General features: G+C 42.0%; 1 protein-coding gene across 1 annotated transcript; it reads right to left on the bottom strand.

Moving 5' to 3' along the window:
- Positions 1 to 991: 991 nt before the first annotated feature.
- On the bottom strand, positions 992 to 16,486 carry LOC118693639 (myosin-1B-like). The gene is given in 40 exon segments (XM_036394361.2): positions 992 to 1,296; positions 1,505 to 1,600; positions 1,868 to 1,972; positions 2,064 to 2,234; positions 2,329 to 2,454; positions 2,868 to 3,071; positions 3,173 to 3,481; positions 3,664 to 3,788; positions 3,961 to 4,126; positions 4,213 to 4,396; positions 4,786 to 4,982; positions 5,311 to 5,429; positions 5,977 to 6,103; positions 6,457 to 6,801; positions 6,803 to 6,847; positions 6,936 to 7,026; positions 7,114 to 7,259; positions 7,342 to 7,463; positions 7,466 to 7,517; positions 7,619 to 7,861; positions 8,418 to 8,673; positions 9,426 to 9,562; positions 9,646 to 9,769; positions 9,985 to 10,102; positions 10,189 to 10,276; positions 10,570 to 10,646; positions 11,273 to 11,582; positions 11,983 to 12,153; positions 12,777 to 12,926; positions 13,027 to 13,145; positions 14,285 to 14,423; positions 14,510 to 14,613; positions 14,719 to 14,817; positions 14,900 to 14,963; positions 15,062 to 15,154; positions 15,234 to 15,348; positions 15,446 to 15,473; positions 15,789 to 15,945; positions 16,037 to 16,180; positions 16,262 to 16,486. Coding segments are annotated over 40 exon segments (5,823 nt in total). The 5' UTR covers positions 16,466 to 16,486; the 3' UTR covers positions 992 to 1,143.
- Positions 16,487 to 18,875: the final 2,389 nt, after the last annotated feature.

Raw genomic sequence — 18,875 nt, 5'->3', positions numbered from 1 at the left:
CACTGAAAGAGAGTAGGTTTAGATGGGATATTAGGAAGCAGCTGTGTGAGTGCTGAGGCCCTGGCACAGGTTGCCCAGAGAACCTGTGGCTGTCCCATCCCTGGAAGTGTTCAAGGCCAGGTTGGATGAGTCTTGGACCAACCTGGTCCAGTGGAAGGTGTCCCTGATGGTACAACCCATGCCAGGAGATGAGAGTAACCCAGGCTCTTGTTCATAGATCACTTTGGGGTGCAATAGCTTGAAACAACACTGAATGATCAATGTGATTTTTAAGAGGTGACCATAGATTTCTCTGATGTTTGCTGATATCCACAAAGGATGAAAATCCATATTTTGAGTGATGCCACGCTGGGCAAAGTTATCAGGATTACAATGGAGACTTGATAGGAGGTAGTGTCTGCCTGACCAGTTTAGAAAATGTAGAGTAGTTTTGGAAACAGAATATAGACAATGACCAACTGACTATGAGGTTGCTGGCTATGCTGCCCTGGGAATGTTGGTTTGCACATCACTTTCATGAACAAGAGTTGAAAGTAAATCTCATTTTAGGTTTAAATATTCTCTAAATTATACTCCAAAGCAGCTTGAAGGATTGAAGAAATTTAACTTGAAGTAAGATCTTGCAAAGAAGACACAAGAATTAAAAGAATAATCAAAGATTAAGTGGGAGTAGGAAGGAAGGTGTAGTAAGTTCTTATTGCTTGGCCAGAACATTTGGGATAATATCTATTTTATTCCTAAAGCAACTATTATAAGGGATAATTACATTCTGTTCCAGAGAAAAAAATATTTTTTCCGGCTAAGGAAGTATTAGATGAAATTTCCTAGCGAGAACAAAGCAGGATGTCTGATTGGACCACTTTAAAAGTGGTTCAAACACCTTGAAATACCTGAAGCAAGATTTTTAATTGAACAAATAAGTTTAAAATAAGCAAGGAAAAATGTAAACCTTAGAAGAATTCAGGGTAATGATGAAAATGCAACACTCAACTTCTCATTATTTACATGGCATAAGCTCTACAATTTTTATTATGAAGGCATTACTCATCTACAGATTAATGAAGGACAAAGCAGTGACTACAAATAAAAGTGATAGAACGTCACATTTTGTGCAATTCTCTCACTTTACAGCACTGGAGGCATTTACTCTTCACTTTCTGCCTTCTTGCTGATCTCCCTGCTCTTGGCTCGGAGCTTGTTGACCTGTGACTCTGCAATGTCAGCCCGCTCCTCGGCTTCCTCCAGCTCGTGCTGGATCTTGCGGAACTTGGACAGGTTGACATTGGACAGCTCCTCCTGGACATAGGAGGAAGCATCAAACAGGGGTTAAAACAATTCCACTGTAAAACTGCTAGGTGAAAATACGAAATAAAGAAAGCAAAACGAAGAGAGACGTACTACCACAATGTTGAGCTGGGTTCAAACAGAGCTACACAGGGGAAAACACCAACACAGAATCCCACTTTCACCTGGATAAGGACTGACTGAACACAGTGATACTCACAGCCTCCTCAGCTTGTCTCTTGTAAGCTTTCACCTTAGTTTGCAGTTTGTCCACTAGATCCTGCAGCCTGAGAACATTTTTCCTGTCTTCCTCAGACTGAAGAGAATGACAAGACAGAGAAGCATCTCTTTTACCCTCCTCTACATTAAATAAAAGGTAACATTTCTATTTGACATTGCTGCCCAGTAAGACAAAAGTGATAAGCTGTATATTGTTAGAATGACTAGAAAGATACTAAACTTCTGATGCTTTCATTATTCTCCTTTTTGTATGTGAGACTCAGGACAGAGAGAAATCCCTCAGGGATACATTTTCGGTTCCAGAAATAAGAGTGCATCAACACAAAGAAGATTCCTGCCTTACCTGGTAGGTGAGTTCCTTCACCCTGCGCTCGTACTTGCGCACACCCTTCACGGCTTCAGCGCTGCGCTTCTGCTCAGCATCAACCTCCCCTTCCAGCTCCCGCACCTGCAAGGACAAGCCCAGCCCTGCAGCTGCCCTGGCAATGTCTCTCCAAGGAGGGACACGCTCACTCAGGCACAGCCCCAGCCCTACACACCCTGGCCTCCAGCTTCTGGATCTGCTTCTTCCCTCCCTTCAGTGCCAGCTGCTCGGCCTCATCCAAACGGTGCTGCAGGTCCTTCACTGTCTGGTCCAGGTTCTTCTTCATCCTCTCCAGGTGGGCACTGGTGTCCTGCTCCTTCTTCAGCTCTTCTGCCATCATGGCTGCCTGATCAGAGCAAAGGGTCAAAGCCATTTTGGGACTGGAGATGTTTTGGGGAGACTACATTCACCATCAGCAATGCCAGGAGCACCCAACTCACATCTGTGATGGCCTTCTTGGCCTTCTCCTCAGCATTGCGGGCTTCCTGGATGGTATCCTCCATTTCACCCTGGATCTGGGCAATGTCTGTTTCCAGCTTCTTCTTGGTGTTGATCAGGCTGGTGTTCTGTTGAGTAGCATCAGAGGTTTGTTTTTGTAAGTTCAGTATTTGAAATCATGAACATTACAAGATTTTAAACAATTTAAGACATAATTATGTAAAAAAGCAATACCAGAGATTTTTCTAGTAGAATTTCTTTTCTCTGGGGAAAAGACATTTTGGTTTTTTTCTTTCTCCATTTTCCATTAATTTGAAAAAGTGCTTAGAAATATAATCTGTGCCACATCTCATCCACCAAGGCTGGCACAGGAAAATAATAAAAATAGAGTAAGGGAAAAGTCACCACACATTTTTTTTCAGCAAAGATTTTTTTTTTAGTAGCATGATGCATACTCCAGAAAAAAGGACTGTCTTCCTCCAAGTTGATCATTCAATGGTGACTGGAATAAAGCACAAAAGCGTTCACCAAATGACCTCACCTGGGTGTGGAGGAGCTGCACACGCTCACTGGCGTCCATTAATTCCTGCTCAGCCACTTTCCTCGACCGTTCTGTCTGCTCCAGGGCTGCCCGGAGCTCCTCAACTTCAGCCTGCAGCAGGTTTGCTCTGCGCTCCACCATGGCCACCTGCTCCTTCAGGTCCTCCTGAGACCTGAGAGCATCATCCAAGTGTATCTGGGTGTCCTATAGAGCCATTGAAAGAAATTATGAGCAGATTTAGAGCTCCTGTGGACTGAAAGTATTAACCAAGATATTTCTCTGTAGGCAATTTCTGTTCAACAGACCTTGAGCACTCCCTGGGTGTTCCTCAGGTTCTTCTGTGCCTCTGCAGCCTGGCGGTTGGCATGGCTCAGCTGGATTTCTATTTCGTTCAGGTCTCCCTCCATCTTCTTCTTCAACCTCAGGGCTTCATTCCTGCTCCTGATCTCAGCATCCAGGGTGCTCTGCATGGACTCCACAACTCTCTGGTGGTTTCTCTTCATTTGTTCGATCTCCTCATCTTTCTCTGCTATCTTCCTGTCAATCTCAGCTTTCACCTGGTTGAGCTCAAGCTGTAGGCGCAGGATCTTCCCCTCCTCATGTTCCAGGGAGGCCTGGTCAAAAAAAATATGAATACTTTTCATGTAACAAGTGTTGAACCTGAAGCTCTGAGTAAAATGAGTGCTATGTTTAGATAATATCTCTACTTTTATAAGACCTTCACCTTTGTCTCAGAATGAGACAAGCAAGGTAGAGATCCAAGACACGTAAGACAGCAAGAAATAATGCTGCGTACCTCAGCTTCCTCCAGAGCAGCCTGGATTTCAGATTTCTCCTGCTCAATCTGCTTCTTCACTTTCTCCAGCTCATGAATCGCCTTTCCTCCCTCTGCAATCTGCTCCGTGAGGTCAGAAATCTCCTCTGTGGGAACAAAGATCAATGGCATGGTCAGGCAGAGAGCAGAATGGAAAGGGCCCTGTCCCACCAAGGTGCCAGGCATCTCTGCAGACCTGCAGGCACAGAGCCATGAAGAATGGTGGGAATGGCCTGATAGTGAGAAAGGCCAGGGAGGAGCAGAGGGCCAGGGACTTACGCTGCAAGTTCTTGTTCTCCCGCTTCATTGTTTCCAGGTGGTCCAGGGACTCCTCATAAGCATTCTTCATCTTGAACAGCTCCGTGCTCAGAGAGCGCGACTCCTTCTGCGAGGCCTCCAGCTCAGCCTGCGTTTCCTCATACTTCTGCTTCCATTCTGCCAGGATCTGAAGAGAAACGGGGGGTGAGTAGGGCTGTGGCCATCACAGGGCCCTGCTCTGACCAGGAGTGCTGGTGCTGGAGGCCAAAAGACCTTGTCAAAGTTCTTCTGCTTCTTATCCAGAGCAGCACAGGCAGCGTTGGATCTCTCCACGTCAATCATCAGGTCCTCCACTTCATTCTGCAGCCTCTGCTTTGTCTTTTCCAGGGAGGCACATTTGGCATTGACAGCCTCAACATGCTCCTCTGCATCCTGCAGGCGCTGGGCCAGCTTCTTCCTGGGAGGAGAGCAGCACATGCCATGTTTGAGCTTGGATGGGCATCAGTTCTTTACTGTCATGAGTTTGTCACTTTGGAGGTTTTACTCCAAATGCTTTCCACAATGTTTTTTATTGTCCATGAGTACATGCAGCCAACAAGATCTATCATTTCTGTGTCTTTTCCCATATGGAATATTACGCCTGTCTTAGTCCTTCTAGCCCTAAAGCCTATTACTTCCCTTCCAATCTCTCTCTTTTTATCTCCTTCCCTCTCTGTCCTTTTTTTACAAATACACTACATCCTTGCCTCCGTGACATTCTTATCTTAACCCACTCTCAGAGATTCCAATTTCCCTTGGCCATTTTCAGTCTTCTCCAGTCATTTCCCATTCTGCTTCCCCACGTACTTGGCCTCCTCGAGCTCCTCTGTGCGCTGAATCGCATCCGTCTCGTATTTGGTTCTCCACTGGGCCACTTCACTGTTGGCCTTGGACAGGGCTCGCTGCAGCTCCCCCTTGGCCTCCTGCTCCTCCTCATATTGTTCCCGGAGCAAGTCACAGTCGTGGCGAGCGGACTGCAGGGCGTGGGCCAGGGCGTTCTTGGCCTGTGTGAAAAAAAAAACAGTGAGAAAATGAATGGAAATATCCTGGGAGATCTCCTGACAGAAATGCTGATGGGCACTGATTCTGCTGTGAGTAATGGCAATCTACTGAATGAAAATCGGAGGTCTGGGAATCTGCAAAACAATTAACAATTCCCTAGACTTTAGGGAACGATGAACAAAACTAGTATGGCAAGGCTTGCACTGTATTACTTAAGTGGTTTTTTCCCTCCCTTTCATCTTGTTGATTCTGTAATGTTGTTCATATCCAAAGCTCCTCGTAGACAGAAGGAGTCCAATGGACAACTCAGAATTTGGAGAGCCTTCTTACCTTTATCTCTTCCTCTAGATGCCTTTTGAGTTCCTCAATCTGTTGGGTGAAAGCCTGTTTGCCTCTTGACAGCTGAGAAATCAGAGCATCTTTCTCATCTACCTGACGTGAAAATTCACCTGGGAGTGTTCAGATGAGTAAAAAAACCTTTTTATTACTTACATAAAAGTTTTAATTTTGATAATAAATGCCCATATACAAATATTTTGAGTTAAACAAACTTTTACTTCTTTTCTGCATTCCTAATCACTGATACCCACATCTCTTAGAGACTAGAAATGACATGTCATGTAAAATCCCACCAGCCTTACTCTATGTTTGCATTAAGCCTTGAGTTTACAGAATGAGTACCACAGTGCCATCCAGAGGGATTATGGGCCATGGGTAATCTCAGGAGGTTTAACAAGGCCAAGCAGTCCAGGCAAGGTCTCATGTGATGAGTAGGGTGAAGGATCACTCTCCGCTAACCCGTTGGCAATGCTTCTCCTAATGCAACTCAGGATTCTCTCAGGGTTCTGTTGGCCAGCTTCATCACAAAACATACTTTTGGCTCAGGTTCTACTTTATTCATGTCCAGTCCTCCAAGACTCCAGGTGAGTTTTACTTTTTTTTTTTTGAACAACACAGATAATATACAGTATTCTCTTAAAAACACAAATGTCCTACCAGATTCTGTTTGTAGCCGAGCTCTTTGAGCACTAATGTCATTAATTATGCGCTGCTGTTCCTCCTCCTTTGTCTTAATCTCACTGAGTTGATCTTCTAGGGAACGACACATCTTCTCCAGATTTGCCTGTTTACATGAGGAACGGAAGGAAAGACATTAAATGGTTCAACTCATAATACGTGAGCAAATGAAATCATAAAAAGGAAGAAAGAATGATTCAGAAGCCAAAATTTCTCAGTTAACTGATATATATTTCTATGAAGTTTGTGATACCAGTTCCAACACTAGTATATTCCCTGCCCATTGTAGGGTGGACGAAATGATATGATCAAATGATTTAAATAATACTGAAGTGTTTAAACACACAGTGAAGTTGCAAAGTGCAATAGTTTATTCTAAAGTATGACTAATTGAAATTTCTATGTTGAAATAAAAATATCTGAATATGTTTGAATCAATGAGAAGAAATATTTATGTACCTTGGCTTTGGAGACAGACTCCATGTTGCTGGCCAAGTCATCAATCTCCATCTTCAGCTCACTCTTCTCCTTCTCCAGCTTCTGCTTCACGCGTTGCAGGTTGTCGATCTGCTCGCCCAGCTCAGCTGTGCTGTCCGCGTGCTTCTTGCGCAGGGCGGCAGCCGTGGCTTCGTGCTGCAGCGTGGCCTCTTCCAGGTCGCGGCGCATCTTCTGGAACTCTGCCTCACGCTTCTTGTTCATCTCAATCTGAGCTGCTGTGGCCCCTCCTGCTTCTTCCAGGCGCTCGCTGATCTCCTCCAGCTCCCTGGACAGGTCAGCGCGATGCTTCTCTGCTTTAGCGCGAGACGGTTCGCTCTGCCTCAATTTCCTCCTCCAGCTCCTCAATGCGGGCCTGCAGAACAGCAGGGACCCTTCACAGCTGTGCCCTCCTCCTGCCTGAGCTGAGCCTGAGCAAGGCAGGGCAAGGAACAGAGACTTGCCTGCAGCTCCTTGATCTTCTTCTGAAGTTGCATGCCCAGGGCCTGCTCATCCTCGATCTTGCCCTGGATCTGGCTGATTTCAAAATCTTTCCTTTGGGACAAGTGAACCATGTTAGAGCTCCAAGAAACAAGACAAGTGCTGCAGCCCAGCACTCAGGTGCCCCAGAGCCACACTTACTTCTTCAGTTTCTCATCCAGCTGCTGCTTATCATTCTCCAAATCCATGATGCTGTCCTGGGCCAGCTTCAGGTCTCCTTCCAGTTTCCTCTTCGCTCTCTCCAGGTCCATGCGCAGTTTCTTCTCTTGCTCCAGGGACCCTTCCAGCTAAACACAACAAGACCATCAGGCCCTGTGCCAGCCACATTGGACTCCATACCTGCCCTGTTCCTGCTGTCTGTGTGCTTACATCATCCACTTGCTGTTCCAGCTTGGTCTTGGCTTTGGTCAGAGTATTGACTTTGTCTTCCTCTGCCTGCAGGTCATCCAGGGTTTGCTGATGGGCCTCTTGGAGGGCTTTCTTCTCTTTGTCAGCTTGGCAATGGTCTCATCCAGAGCTGCCATCTCCTCAGTCAGGTTTTTCACCTTTGAGAAGTAGGGAGCAAGCAGAGACAGAAAGTGGTGCTTAACACTTTCTAACAAGACAAGTCTTTTCCAGAGTGCAAGTGGCGGGTTCTACCTCATACCTTGTTTTCAGTGGCATGTTTTTCCTTCTCCACCTTGGCCAGTGTTAGCTCAAGGTCATCAATATCTTTCTTCAGCTCTGAACATTCATCCTCCAGCTTCCTCTTCTTGGCTGTCAGCTCAGCATTCATCTCTTCTTCTTCTTCTGCTCTCTCTGTCAGTTCCTTAATTTTGGCTTCCAGCTGGATTTTGGTTTTGATGAGCTGGTCACACCTTTCCTCTGCATCAGCCAAACCATCAGCTTCCTACATGATTCAATTAAATAAAACAATGTTCAACTTGGGGCTAATGGCTCTGATGTACTTTTAGGTTGTAGACATCTAAATGCCATCAGAATAATCCAAATACTTACTTGTAATTACATTTTTAAGGACAATATTGTTGCTACATTCTTATTTCCTGGGAAGAAGGGAAGCAGTGAACTTTCATCACCATTTTTCTTGAAGAGACAGGGACCATAAATGCTTGATAAATAACTGACACTATCAGATCTTCCTACTTCATTCAAATTCACTTGGGATTCTCCAAACAAAATGTGTTAATTGGACCTCCAGACAACCTTAATTGGTCACTTGATGATATATCAAAATTGCTATGTTCATATACTTTACTTCTGTAAAGTATATAAAGTTATAGCTATAAAGATTAAGGTAGCAATTGTATGTGGATTTTCTTCCCATTTTATAAAATATATGTATGTTTTTAAAATAATTGCTATTTTGGGATAATTTGTCTTTAGGGAGACATTTGGAATGATTTTATATAGGCCATCACAAGTCAAAAAACTTTAGTAATACTCACAGCCTGCACTTGGAGCTGCAGGTCATTTTTCTCCTGCACCAGGGCCACCATTTTCTCCTCAAGCTCCTTCCTCTTTGCCTCAGATTTTGCAAGCTCCTCCTTCGTTTTCTCAAACTCTTCCTTCATGTTGGCCATTTCTTTCTCAGACTCTGCACTCTTCAGCAAGGGCTTGATCTTGAAGAACAGCTTCATCCATGGCCAGTGTTTGACATTCATGAATGAGCGAACGTTGTACTGGATGCAGAAGATGGACTCCCTGAAAGGTAATAACAAAATATATTTTGGTACATATGTATATATTTTAAAATCTATAAAACGTATTTAACAGTATATATTAATATGTATAACAGGAAGTTTGAGACATAATACTTTTTAGTTGTATATATATATAAATATATATATACAATCTATGTACAGTATATATGTATCATATATAGTTCTGTATATCTCTATGAGTAAAATATTTATCATGTATCATTCAATATATATTTCTTAATAATATTTAGATCACTTTTTATATATATAATATATATATTTCCACTGAAAACGTTCAAGTGTTATGTAGAATATCAACCTGTATAGACAGTTTTGGGGTCCAGATGTTTGGTTCATTCTTATGGCCAATGAAAAGAACTCTTCTGTAAGTTGACTCAGTCACTTTTATAAAATTTATCAAAGGGAAGAGGATGCTTCTCTTATGATTGAAATATGTCTTTCTCTCATTTTATTTAGCAGTGACCTAAAAGAATTAGCTTAGACTTCATATTGATTTGCTCGACATACATATAATAGAGCCGTTTAATGACTTCAGCAACAAAGTATTAAAAAAACTGTTTCCCTAAGTTGAGGTTTTACACTACTTCATCTGTTTTCAGGATATACTTTCATATTGACAAAATGAATTAATGAGAAATAAATGAGATTTTTTGTGAAGCAGCTTATTTTCAGTTTTGTTCATGCCATTAGTATCTGATAAGGATTGGCCCAGCAAGCCAAGTAAATATCTACCTCCTCTCCATCATCTTCTTGAACTCCACCCTCATCAGGTAACCCCTGCACATGGCCTGGGTGCGGGTGATGAGCTGTGCCAGCTTCTCATCCCTCATCTCCTCCAGGAGCCCCAGCAGCCCAGCTTTGAAGAACACCTTGAGAGAGGGAACATTGCAGCTCATCACTGTCAGGCAGAGAGAGCAAAGCCCAGGCAGGCAGTGAATGGGGGGGTTTGTACCTTGGTGTGTCCAAATTTGTACTGGGTGTGATCCACATCGATTGACCCAAGGAGCTTCTCAGAAGCCTTCTTGCTATCGATGAACTGTCCCTCAGGGATGGCACTGGCATTAAGCACCTTGTATCTGTGGAATCAGAGGAAGATAAGTAATAAATAATAGCCCTTTGAAAATGTCTTTTTTTTTTTTTTTTAATAGCTATAGAAAGAACCTGGATGACTCACTTGGACAAATGACTTTTGTATACCTAAAGGTAACTTCCACAGTTCTTAAAACAATTAGGAAATGCAAATGATTCAACATTTGTGGATCTGGTGGAGGGTGATGAAAAGTAATCTGACCTCTGTTTGAAATCAGCATAGAGGATTCTGCTGGGGAACCCTTTCCTGCAGATCCTGATCCCTTCCAGCACGCCGTTACAGCGCAGCTGGTGCAGCACCAGCTCGTGCTCCATGGCACCTAATAAATCACAGAATGAAATTGTATATCATTTTACTGCACAGAGAAGATCAGATATATCCCACCTCTGAACTTTAACAACTTACCAGGTGTTTTTGTTTCATTAGGAATAAGGCACCGTACAAAATGGGGATGTGTGCTTCTCAAATTGCTCATCAGCTTGTTTAAATTTTCCTTAGGAGCAAGAACAAAGCCTCAGGTTTAAAAGTGTCATTTACACAATCTCAATACTAGGTGGAAATAAAAACACTGCAATAAAACCAAGATCAATAATTTTTTTACAGAACTTTTTGGCAGTTCTGAAAGAATACTTCCCAAGATTCAGTAAGAATTCCTCTTACTAGAGTTTTATCCTTTCTGAACACAAAGATATATTAGATCAATCTAAAGCATTTCTGAATTGAATTTTTTTGATTTTCTTTCTATGAAAAGAATGTGGTAAGTTTAGAATGATTATTCTACAGTACCCGGAAAAGAGCTGAGACGGTCTGGAAAGAAGAACCCTTCTTCTTGGCGCCCTTCTTGCCACCACCACCACTGCTCTCTAAAAAGTAATCAATTTTTTATAAAGACGTGAACAACAAAAGCACACAGAATCTGAAAAACCTTATATGTTCATCTTAAAAAATATAGCAAAAATAATAATATGATCAAAATTTGCTAACTCAGGCTGTAGTTAAAGTTACGAGAAATACTTGAATTTTTCAGATGAGAGTAGAAGGAAATTTAATGACTTCAAGCTGAAATTTAGAAAATACAGGGGGAAAAAAAAACCATAATATTTTGCATAGAAAGATATTTGTGGCACTAAACTAATATTTAGTAAATACACCAAATGCAGTGTTTATGTATCCTTACATCTAAGTGTATGCATAAATTTAACAGCATGTTGATACATTTGATTGTATTTACTGAAGTATTTGAGAATGGTCCATATTGCAGAAATCTGGTTTCTCAGCTAGACTGGGTTAATGCTCTAGAACAGCTATCTCATTCTAAAACCTACAGGTCTATTAAGGTCTCTAGGGAGTAATAATGTCCTTTATTAGACTAGATGATGAGGTTTTGGGTTTTTAATTTTAGAAATGTAAATATCATTGCAAAATATTATTACAACATTTAAATTTAATTTTCTGTAAATTATAGTAGAACTGATTTCAAAGAAATCACCTGCTTCTGCCCCTCCAGCAGATGCAAAGAGCAAGGCCAGAGTCTTCAGGGATGACTTTTGATACAGCCCCACAACAGTTTCATTCAGAGGGTCCTTGTTCTTCTCCAGCCACCCAGTGATGTTGTAGTCCACTGTGCCAGCATAGTGCACCAGGGAGAAGTGGGCCTCAGCCTTGCCTTTGCCTGGCTTGGGCTTCTGGAAGTTGTTGGACTTGCCCAGGTGCTGGTCATAGAGCTTGTTCTTGAAAGAGGTGTCAGTTGCCTTGGGGAACATGCACTCCTCTTCCAGGATGGAGAAAATGCCCATGGGCTGGGAGAAATAGCAACATGTGAAGAAAGTGTGGAAGGAAGAAACAGAGGTAATGTATGTAAGAAAGAGGAATGGAAGATTAAAGTTATACCAAAAAATCCTCCTCAGTATGTGTAATCTTATGTTTCTCCAGAAAGGGCATTTTGTCAGTGGATATGCCATCAGTTATACAAAAACAAGCTCCCCTATAAGATTCAGGGTTGGGATGTAATAAAGATCTAGCATGCAGAAATTAATTTTGTAAATGTCTGGTGAAAGTGGGAAGCAAAATAAATGAAAGTAGCAGCATTCAGATATAAGGAAGAGTATGCTCTTTCTTTAAAACGAGACAGAAAATTTCTGAAGAACCATTAGAGATTTTATAACCGAAAAAACTATTAAGTATATGGGGGCCAATAACCTTTTCAATGAGCTCAATGCAGGCAGCCAGGTCCATGCCAAAGTCAATGAACTCCCATTCAATGCCCTCCTTCTTGTACTCCTCCTGCTCCAGCACGAACATGTGGTGGTTGAAGAACTGTTGCAGTTTCTCATTGGTGAAGTTGATGCACAGCTGCTCCAGGCTGTTGAACTGCAGAAGGCAAAGATTTACTTATTTGTGAATTTCAGTTCCAGGAACACCTTCTGTCTTCCAATAGGCTTAATTCTTATCCCACTAAGGTCTCCATGACTGGAATCTTGAATTTCTAGTGCAGGAACTGGACAGGTGACTGGCACATTCCATCCTCTAATATATCTAACTTCTTAGGCCCTGGCACTGTCTCAACATATTTCTGAGCTCTGAATAGATCTGCAGAGCTTAGTCCGAGTCCAGCTTTTCATATGAATTTGTGTACCTTACCTCTCTATTCCCAAGCATTCAGAGGAAATCTGGCTTCAGCATTAACAAAATCTTCCTCTAAAAAGGCATATTTTAACTTCCTCAAAGTCTCTCTCTGCTATTATTTATCAGTTGTTCAGGGCAGTTTTCAATGCAATTTTCACTTCTGCATGCAACAACATCTACAAATAAATACAGTCCTGTGGGATACTACATGCAATGAGAACCAGAAGGGGACAGTTCCTAGAGAAAAAGCAGGATTATCCAATAAATAGAAATAACCCATAACTGATATAAAGCACATCCCGACCCCCAGATTATTCCAACTTCCTAATGCCTCTTCCAGGAATGCTTTATGGAGATCCTCCTCTTACATCAAAGATCTCGAAGCCAGCAATGTCCAGGACACCAATGAAGTACTGCCTGGGCTGCTTCGTGTCCAGCTGTTGGTTGATGCGAACAACCATCCACAGGAACATCTTCTCAAACACAGACTTAGCCAGGGCACCCACCGAGTTGTATACCTAAGAAAAGGTTAAAGGAAAGCTACCATCTGCAGCAAAAGAGGAGTTTGAAATTTTTAATTCAAGTAAATTTTTTTCCCTATTTTCACTTGTCTCTTACCTGCTGCACAGTTTGGCCCTTGGTCACGTATTCATTCCCCACCTTGACTCGGGGGTAGCAGAGGGCCTTGAGCAGGTCTGCTGAGTTCAGACCCATCAGGTAGGCAGCCTTGTCAGCAACTAAGGAAAAAAGCATAGAGCAGGATCAGATATTAGCTCTCCAGTGAAAGGGTCTTACAATAATTCAGATTTCTACAGAAGCCTCATATACGTTACCATGTCCTTTAAAATACTGTAGTTTTTCTTGACCTGCTAATTTTTTCTAATTTAATCTATATGATTAATAAAGGTAAATATCATTCCAATACTTCTACAGTGTACACGCAAGAGACTAGACAGACAAAAGGACTAAGGGCCATGAAAATGGCAGATCAAACAGTTACAATTTCTTAGGTATTCAAGTACACTGCACTGAAAATTGTAGTCAGTGAAACTCTCCTGTCATTGGAGAGAGAGAGGTAGATCAGTGAGATATAATGCTAAAAGTATGAGTAGGATATCCTGTACAACCTTCGTAGTCGGATTATATTGTCCCTAAGGATAAATATCAAACACATTAAGTCTTTCCCAGCTCCCATTTTATCTGCAGCTGGGTTAACAAACACAAGCAGCACAGCATATAGTCTGTCATCACTTTCCAATTTGCTGCCTGTCTTGTCCCACAGAGAAGCTGATAGCAAACACCAGTACTATTTACAGAGTTCTTCAATGTGAGAAGGCCAAACATCATTATGTAAGATTTACACACAGATGCTAATTTTGAGCTGCTTTTATGTGTTATTTCCAACAAGACATTTAAGGCACATTCATAACTAGAGAGCTGAAATAAGAAGAAAATTGCAGTATTATAGATATATATATATATGTGTGTGTGTATACACACTGTGGTTGTATATAGGCTACTCTGGTATAATTATATAATTATTCATTAGTACTTGAGAGCAGTTCCTGGTTCTGTGTCAAGTCTGGGATGTTTCCATTCAACACAGCAGCAAAGTTTGCTTTACTTTTGCCTGACTCCTACTCTGACAGAAGACAGAAGCTTGCTTTAGGAGTCACTAGACTTAATTTTTGCTTTCTTCAAAAAAATCTACAGGTTCCACTGAGTTATATTACTGTAGAGAAGTCCTCTGGCTGTTCAACAGTAGTGGCACTGGGGAAATGCACAGGCTGAGTCAATCATTCTGACCCTCACATGCTGCCTTCAACTCAGTGAGTTTTCACTATCTCCTGTGCTCTGGGATGGGTTGTGTTGGTACCTTCGGTGCCATCAGGCTCTGCCTGCTCCTCTCGTTGTTTCTGCTTGAACTTCAGGTTCCCATAGTGCATGACAGCCCCTGTCAGCTTGTAGATGGCTGTTTTCTCATCTGCAGTGAAGCCCAGGATGTCAATGGCACTCTGACAAAAGAGTTGTTAAGGTGAGTACCCCAGCTGTTAAAGGTCAGAGAAATGAAACTTCACCTGAGAAAATTTCTGCTACTTACGTCGGTGGCCATCAGCTCTTCCTGGTCGTTAATGCTGGGAACTGTGATCTCACCTTGACTCACATACAGGTAGTCATAGGGGTTGGTGGTGATCAGTAACATCTCTGAAAAGAAGAACAAAACCGAGCCAGGTCAAATGCAATTGGCACAGAAAAGAATTCAAAGTTGTTCCATGACCTTTTTGTGGAGGAGTTACTGATCTTTCCTACCAATTAGCTCTGGCTTCCTGTTGGACATGATCTGATAAAAGATGTGGTAGCTCCTTTCTGCCTTGAGCTGGAAAGTGACTCTGGACTTCTCCAGCAGATCTGGCAAGGAAGGTAGGACACAGTCAAGCACAAGGAGTGGGGAAGGCTGGAGGGAAGGGGGATCCGGCCAGAAGGGTCTTACATGTTTCAATATCAGCAGAAGCCAGTTTGCCTGTGGCACCAAAATGGATTCTGATGAATTTACCCTGAAAGCAGAAGGAGAGTCAATGGAGATTTCTTTTACCAATCTGGACAGCAAGAATATCCAAATTGGTGTTGGCAGTTGTACCAATTAATAACTCACAAAGCGTGAGGAGTTGTCGTTCCTCACAGTCTTGGCATTTCCAAAGGCCTCCAGCAGTGGGTTGGCGCTGATGATTTGATCTTCAAGTGTCCCCTAGAACAGATGTCTTCTTGTCATGATCTAGCTCATCAAGAAATTGAGTTGTTGCAGGTTTCTAGCCCTGGGACCTCACCTGCATTTTGCCTGAGGTCTGCTCCTCCTTTTTCTTGTCCCCACTGGCTGCAATTGTTGCAAAGTACTGGATGACACGCTTTGTGTTCACAGTCTTCCCAGCCCCGGATTCTCCGCTGCCAAAGCCAAGAGAGAAGCAGAGGGTGTGTGGTCAGGCAGGAGGTGCCCTGGCACCGGGCAGCCCCGCAGGGACCCGCGCAGGGGGGTACCTACGTGATCAGGATGGACTGGTTCTCACGATCTGTGAACAAGGATGAAACACGGTACTTAAACTCAATAACAACAGAGAAAGAATGAAACATAATCAGGTAGGTCTAATGTTTTGCCTGATGTCAGCTTCACTTAAAGAATCAAACCTCCAAAGCACATCACTGAGTGCAGAGATATCATTCATTTAAAACAGTAGAAAGGACACTATGAAGATAGTAAACTCCAACAGATGTGTATGTCTGATCCAAGAAAGGTTTGAAAAATTCTCTTCACTTTGCTGAGACAGAGAATCCCTTAAGAGAATTTAATGATCCAATGCCCCTAAAGACTAGACAGAGCCACTCACCAGTCAGCATGAACTGATAGGCGTTGTCAGAGATGGAGAAGATGTGTGGAGGGGCCTCCTGGCGCTTCTTGCCTCGGTAGGCCAACACCACCTCGGGGTTGTACACCGGCAGCCACTTGTAGGGGTTGACGGTGACACAGAAGAGACCCGAGTAGGTCTGCAAGGAAGGGACACAGCACCTTGGCTTCCCCTGAGGCTGGCCCAGCAGCTGCTGAGGCTGCCCAGAGGAAGCTGCTGCTGCCACTTACGTAGATCATCCAGGCTGCGTAACGCTCTTTGAGGTTGTACAGCACAGCGGGTTCGTGCAGGTGGGTCATCATGGCCATGTCCTCGATTTTGTCATACTTGGGAGGGTTCATCGAGAAGATTTGATCTTCTTTCACAGTCAGGGTCTGTCAGAGGGCAGGATTGCATGTCAGCTAAGAGCCAGCATGGGAATGAACTGCTTTTCATACATTTTTTATTTTACGCACCTCTCCCCCTTCAGTCTTGACTGTGATTTTTCCTGGTTCCCTGCTCTGGATAGTGCTCTTCACATAGGACTCCTTTGCATGTACCACAAAGACTGATGACTTGGCATCAAAAGGTTTGTTCTGGGCCTCAATTCTCTCCTTCTCTGACTTTCGGAGGTAAGGGGCTGCCTCCCCAAAGATGGCCATCTCAGCGTCCGTAGACATGGCTGCTGCTTACAACACGTAATGCAGCAAGTATCTGTGAGGATAGAGAATATATTAAAATAGCATGTGATGGAACAAACACTCCTATATCACATTTGATTGCTCTTCTTTAGGTATGAACTAAATTGCCTTCTCTTTTTCTGCTAATTCTCTTCTACATTTTTTTTTCTGTTACTATTATTTTTTTGTCTGGTCAGATTGTTATTCCTACTGGACAATTGCATTTACAGAAGAATGCTTTCTGTGTTTTTGTATTTGGGGTCCCAGCAGAGGAAAGGCATTGAGCTGTTGGAGTGAATCCAGAGGAGGCCTATGGATTTGCTCCAAGGGATAAAGCCCCTCTGCTCTGGAAATAGGCTGGGAGAGCTGTGTTGGTTCCGTCTGGAGAAGAGAAGACTCCAAGGCGACCTTCCAGCCACATTTCATTACCTAAAGGAGTTCCAAGAGACTTGAAGGGGAACTTTAGACAAGGGCTTGGAGCAACTGAACAAAGGGGAATGGCTCACAACTGAAATAGGATGAGTTCAGATTAGATATTAGGAAGAATAATCTTTACAACAACAACAAAAAATTACTTTGCCTTCCTGGCCAAAGACAAACTTCATGACACAAATTGTTGTTATCAATTCAAGGGAATGGGTGCAATTTCCTGACTGGTTTTGTCTCTAACAACATGTTTTTCTACTTGATTAATTTGTTATAGCTCAAATGAGACCATTCCATGAGACCAAAATAATCACAGAAGGTTGAAAAATTGTCCCAAATTTTGTCCAGCAATTTTAACACTGCTTATATTATCTCACATTTTCTTACAGGATTCCTAACAAAAATAATATCAACTATTCCTTGAGGAATAAGATTGCTATATTATATATCTTAGCATATACTATGTCAGAATACATATAATCTTATTATATATTACAATATATTAGTTTATATTTGTACATAATACCTATATTGTACATTGTGTTATTTCATAGACACTGGATGCTTTTCTCACAATATATCCTTACAATACTATCAAAAACTATAATATATATTTTAGGTTAATATACATTAAAATATATATATATAATGCATCAATAGTTTGACTTTTTAAAGTACTAAACTATTTTCTTTTGCTTGTTTTGTTTGACATTTCCTGAAATTAATTCTATGCTAATTGTCCTTCACTGATTCAAAGCATGCTGCTTATATTCGTTGCAGGATTGCCTGTTGACATTTTATAATTTTGAGGGATATATTCTAGTCACAATATTTGACAAAATTAACATAAATTACTGTAGAAAATAAACATGAAGAGTTTATTTTCCTCAGTGTAAATATTTAAAACTGAGTTTAGATGCAGTTCCATCTCTCTTTTTCCAGTTACCCAAGTTATCCTTTATTCAGTTCCTTGTGATTACAAATATTTGCTTATGTAATTTTGTCACAATTATGCAATATTTTCAAAGGCAGAAACAAGCCTATAAGGAAACTAAGACTGAAATGCTTACTTTTAGCACTTTGATGTTTTGACACACAAAATCCTAACCACATTCCTCAATCTTCCATGTGAAAAAAGGACATATTAACATTATTTAAATATATATTTCTTTTTCTGTTACTTCACAGTCAGTGCCAGTGACCCTTGATTTGAGATAAATGCAAAAAACCCACCCCAAATAATTGGAAATTATTATAATTGTTATAATTGGAATTTCTGATGGGTTTTCTTTTGGTTTTTTCTTCCCTTCAGGACAGTTACTCCAGGATCTGGTATCCACTGGAGATTCCTGGGGAGAGTGTAGCAATGCTGCAGTGATCAGTACTTTAAAGATCACACTCTAAGAATCTTGTGACAAAAATAACATCAATCCAGCCCAATTCTCACACTGTATTTATACATTGGACACAAATATAACGACAATCAGGATTTCCAGCATACCTGCATAGAAACCCTGCCTTACAGCAGCTCTACCTGTCCCTAAAAAGTGAATAAATCAAGATCTTACCTTTTGTGAGACAAAGGGTTGCAGATTGGAAGATGAACAGTATTAAGAAACAGAATAAGTAACTTTCTTCTTACTGCTGCACCCCAGACCACATTTATAGACTGAAAACAAATGGGTGGTTGGAAAGCAGACTGAAAATCCCAGCTGACACTGGCAGACCCCCATTGAACAAGTGTAAGCATCCGTAGGAATGCACTGGAACTTGTGGAATGCAGAGCAAGTTTCCCTTGATTCCCAACCTCCCTAGTCCCAAGCCCTGAAACTCTTACCTTAGGGATTTCTGAGAAAGGACAAGACACACAGATCCCAGGGTACTTTTATAGGATCTGATCTGCATATGTAGCCAGCACCTCCTCTTTCTTAGGTCAAAACATTTCTGGCAATCTTAACTCCTAACAGAATTGCGATTCAGATTA

The sequence above is a fragment of the Molothrus ater genome, chromosome 19 (assembly GCF_012460135.2).
Source record: "Molothrus ater isolate BHLD 08-10-18 breed brown headed cowbird chromosome 19, BPBGC_Mater_1.1, whole genome shotgun sequence".
NCBI lineage: Eukaryota > Metazoa > Chordata > Aves > Passeriformes > Icteridae > Molothrus > Molothrus ater.
The sequence above is the reverse complement of the archived record's forward strand: the minus strand, read 5'-3'. Positions and strand labels throughout refer to the sequence as shown.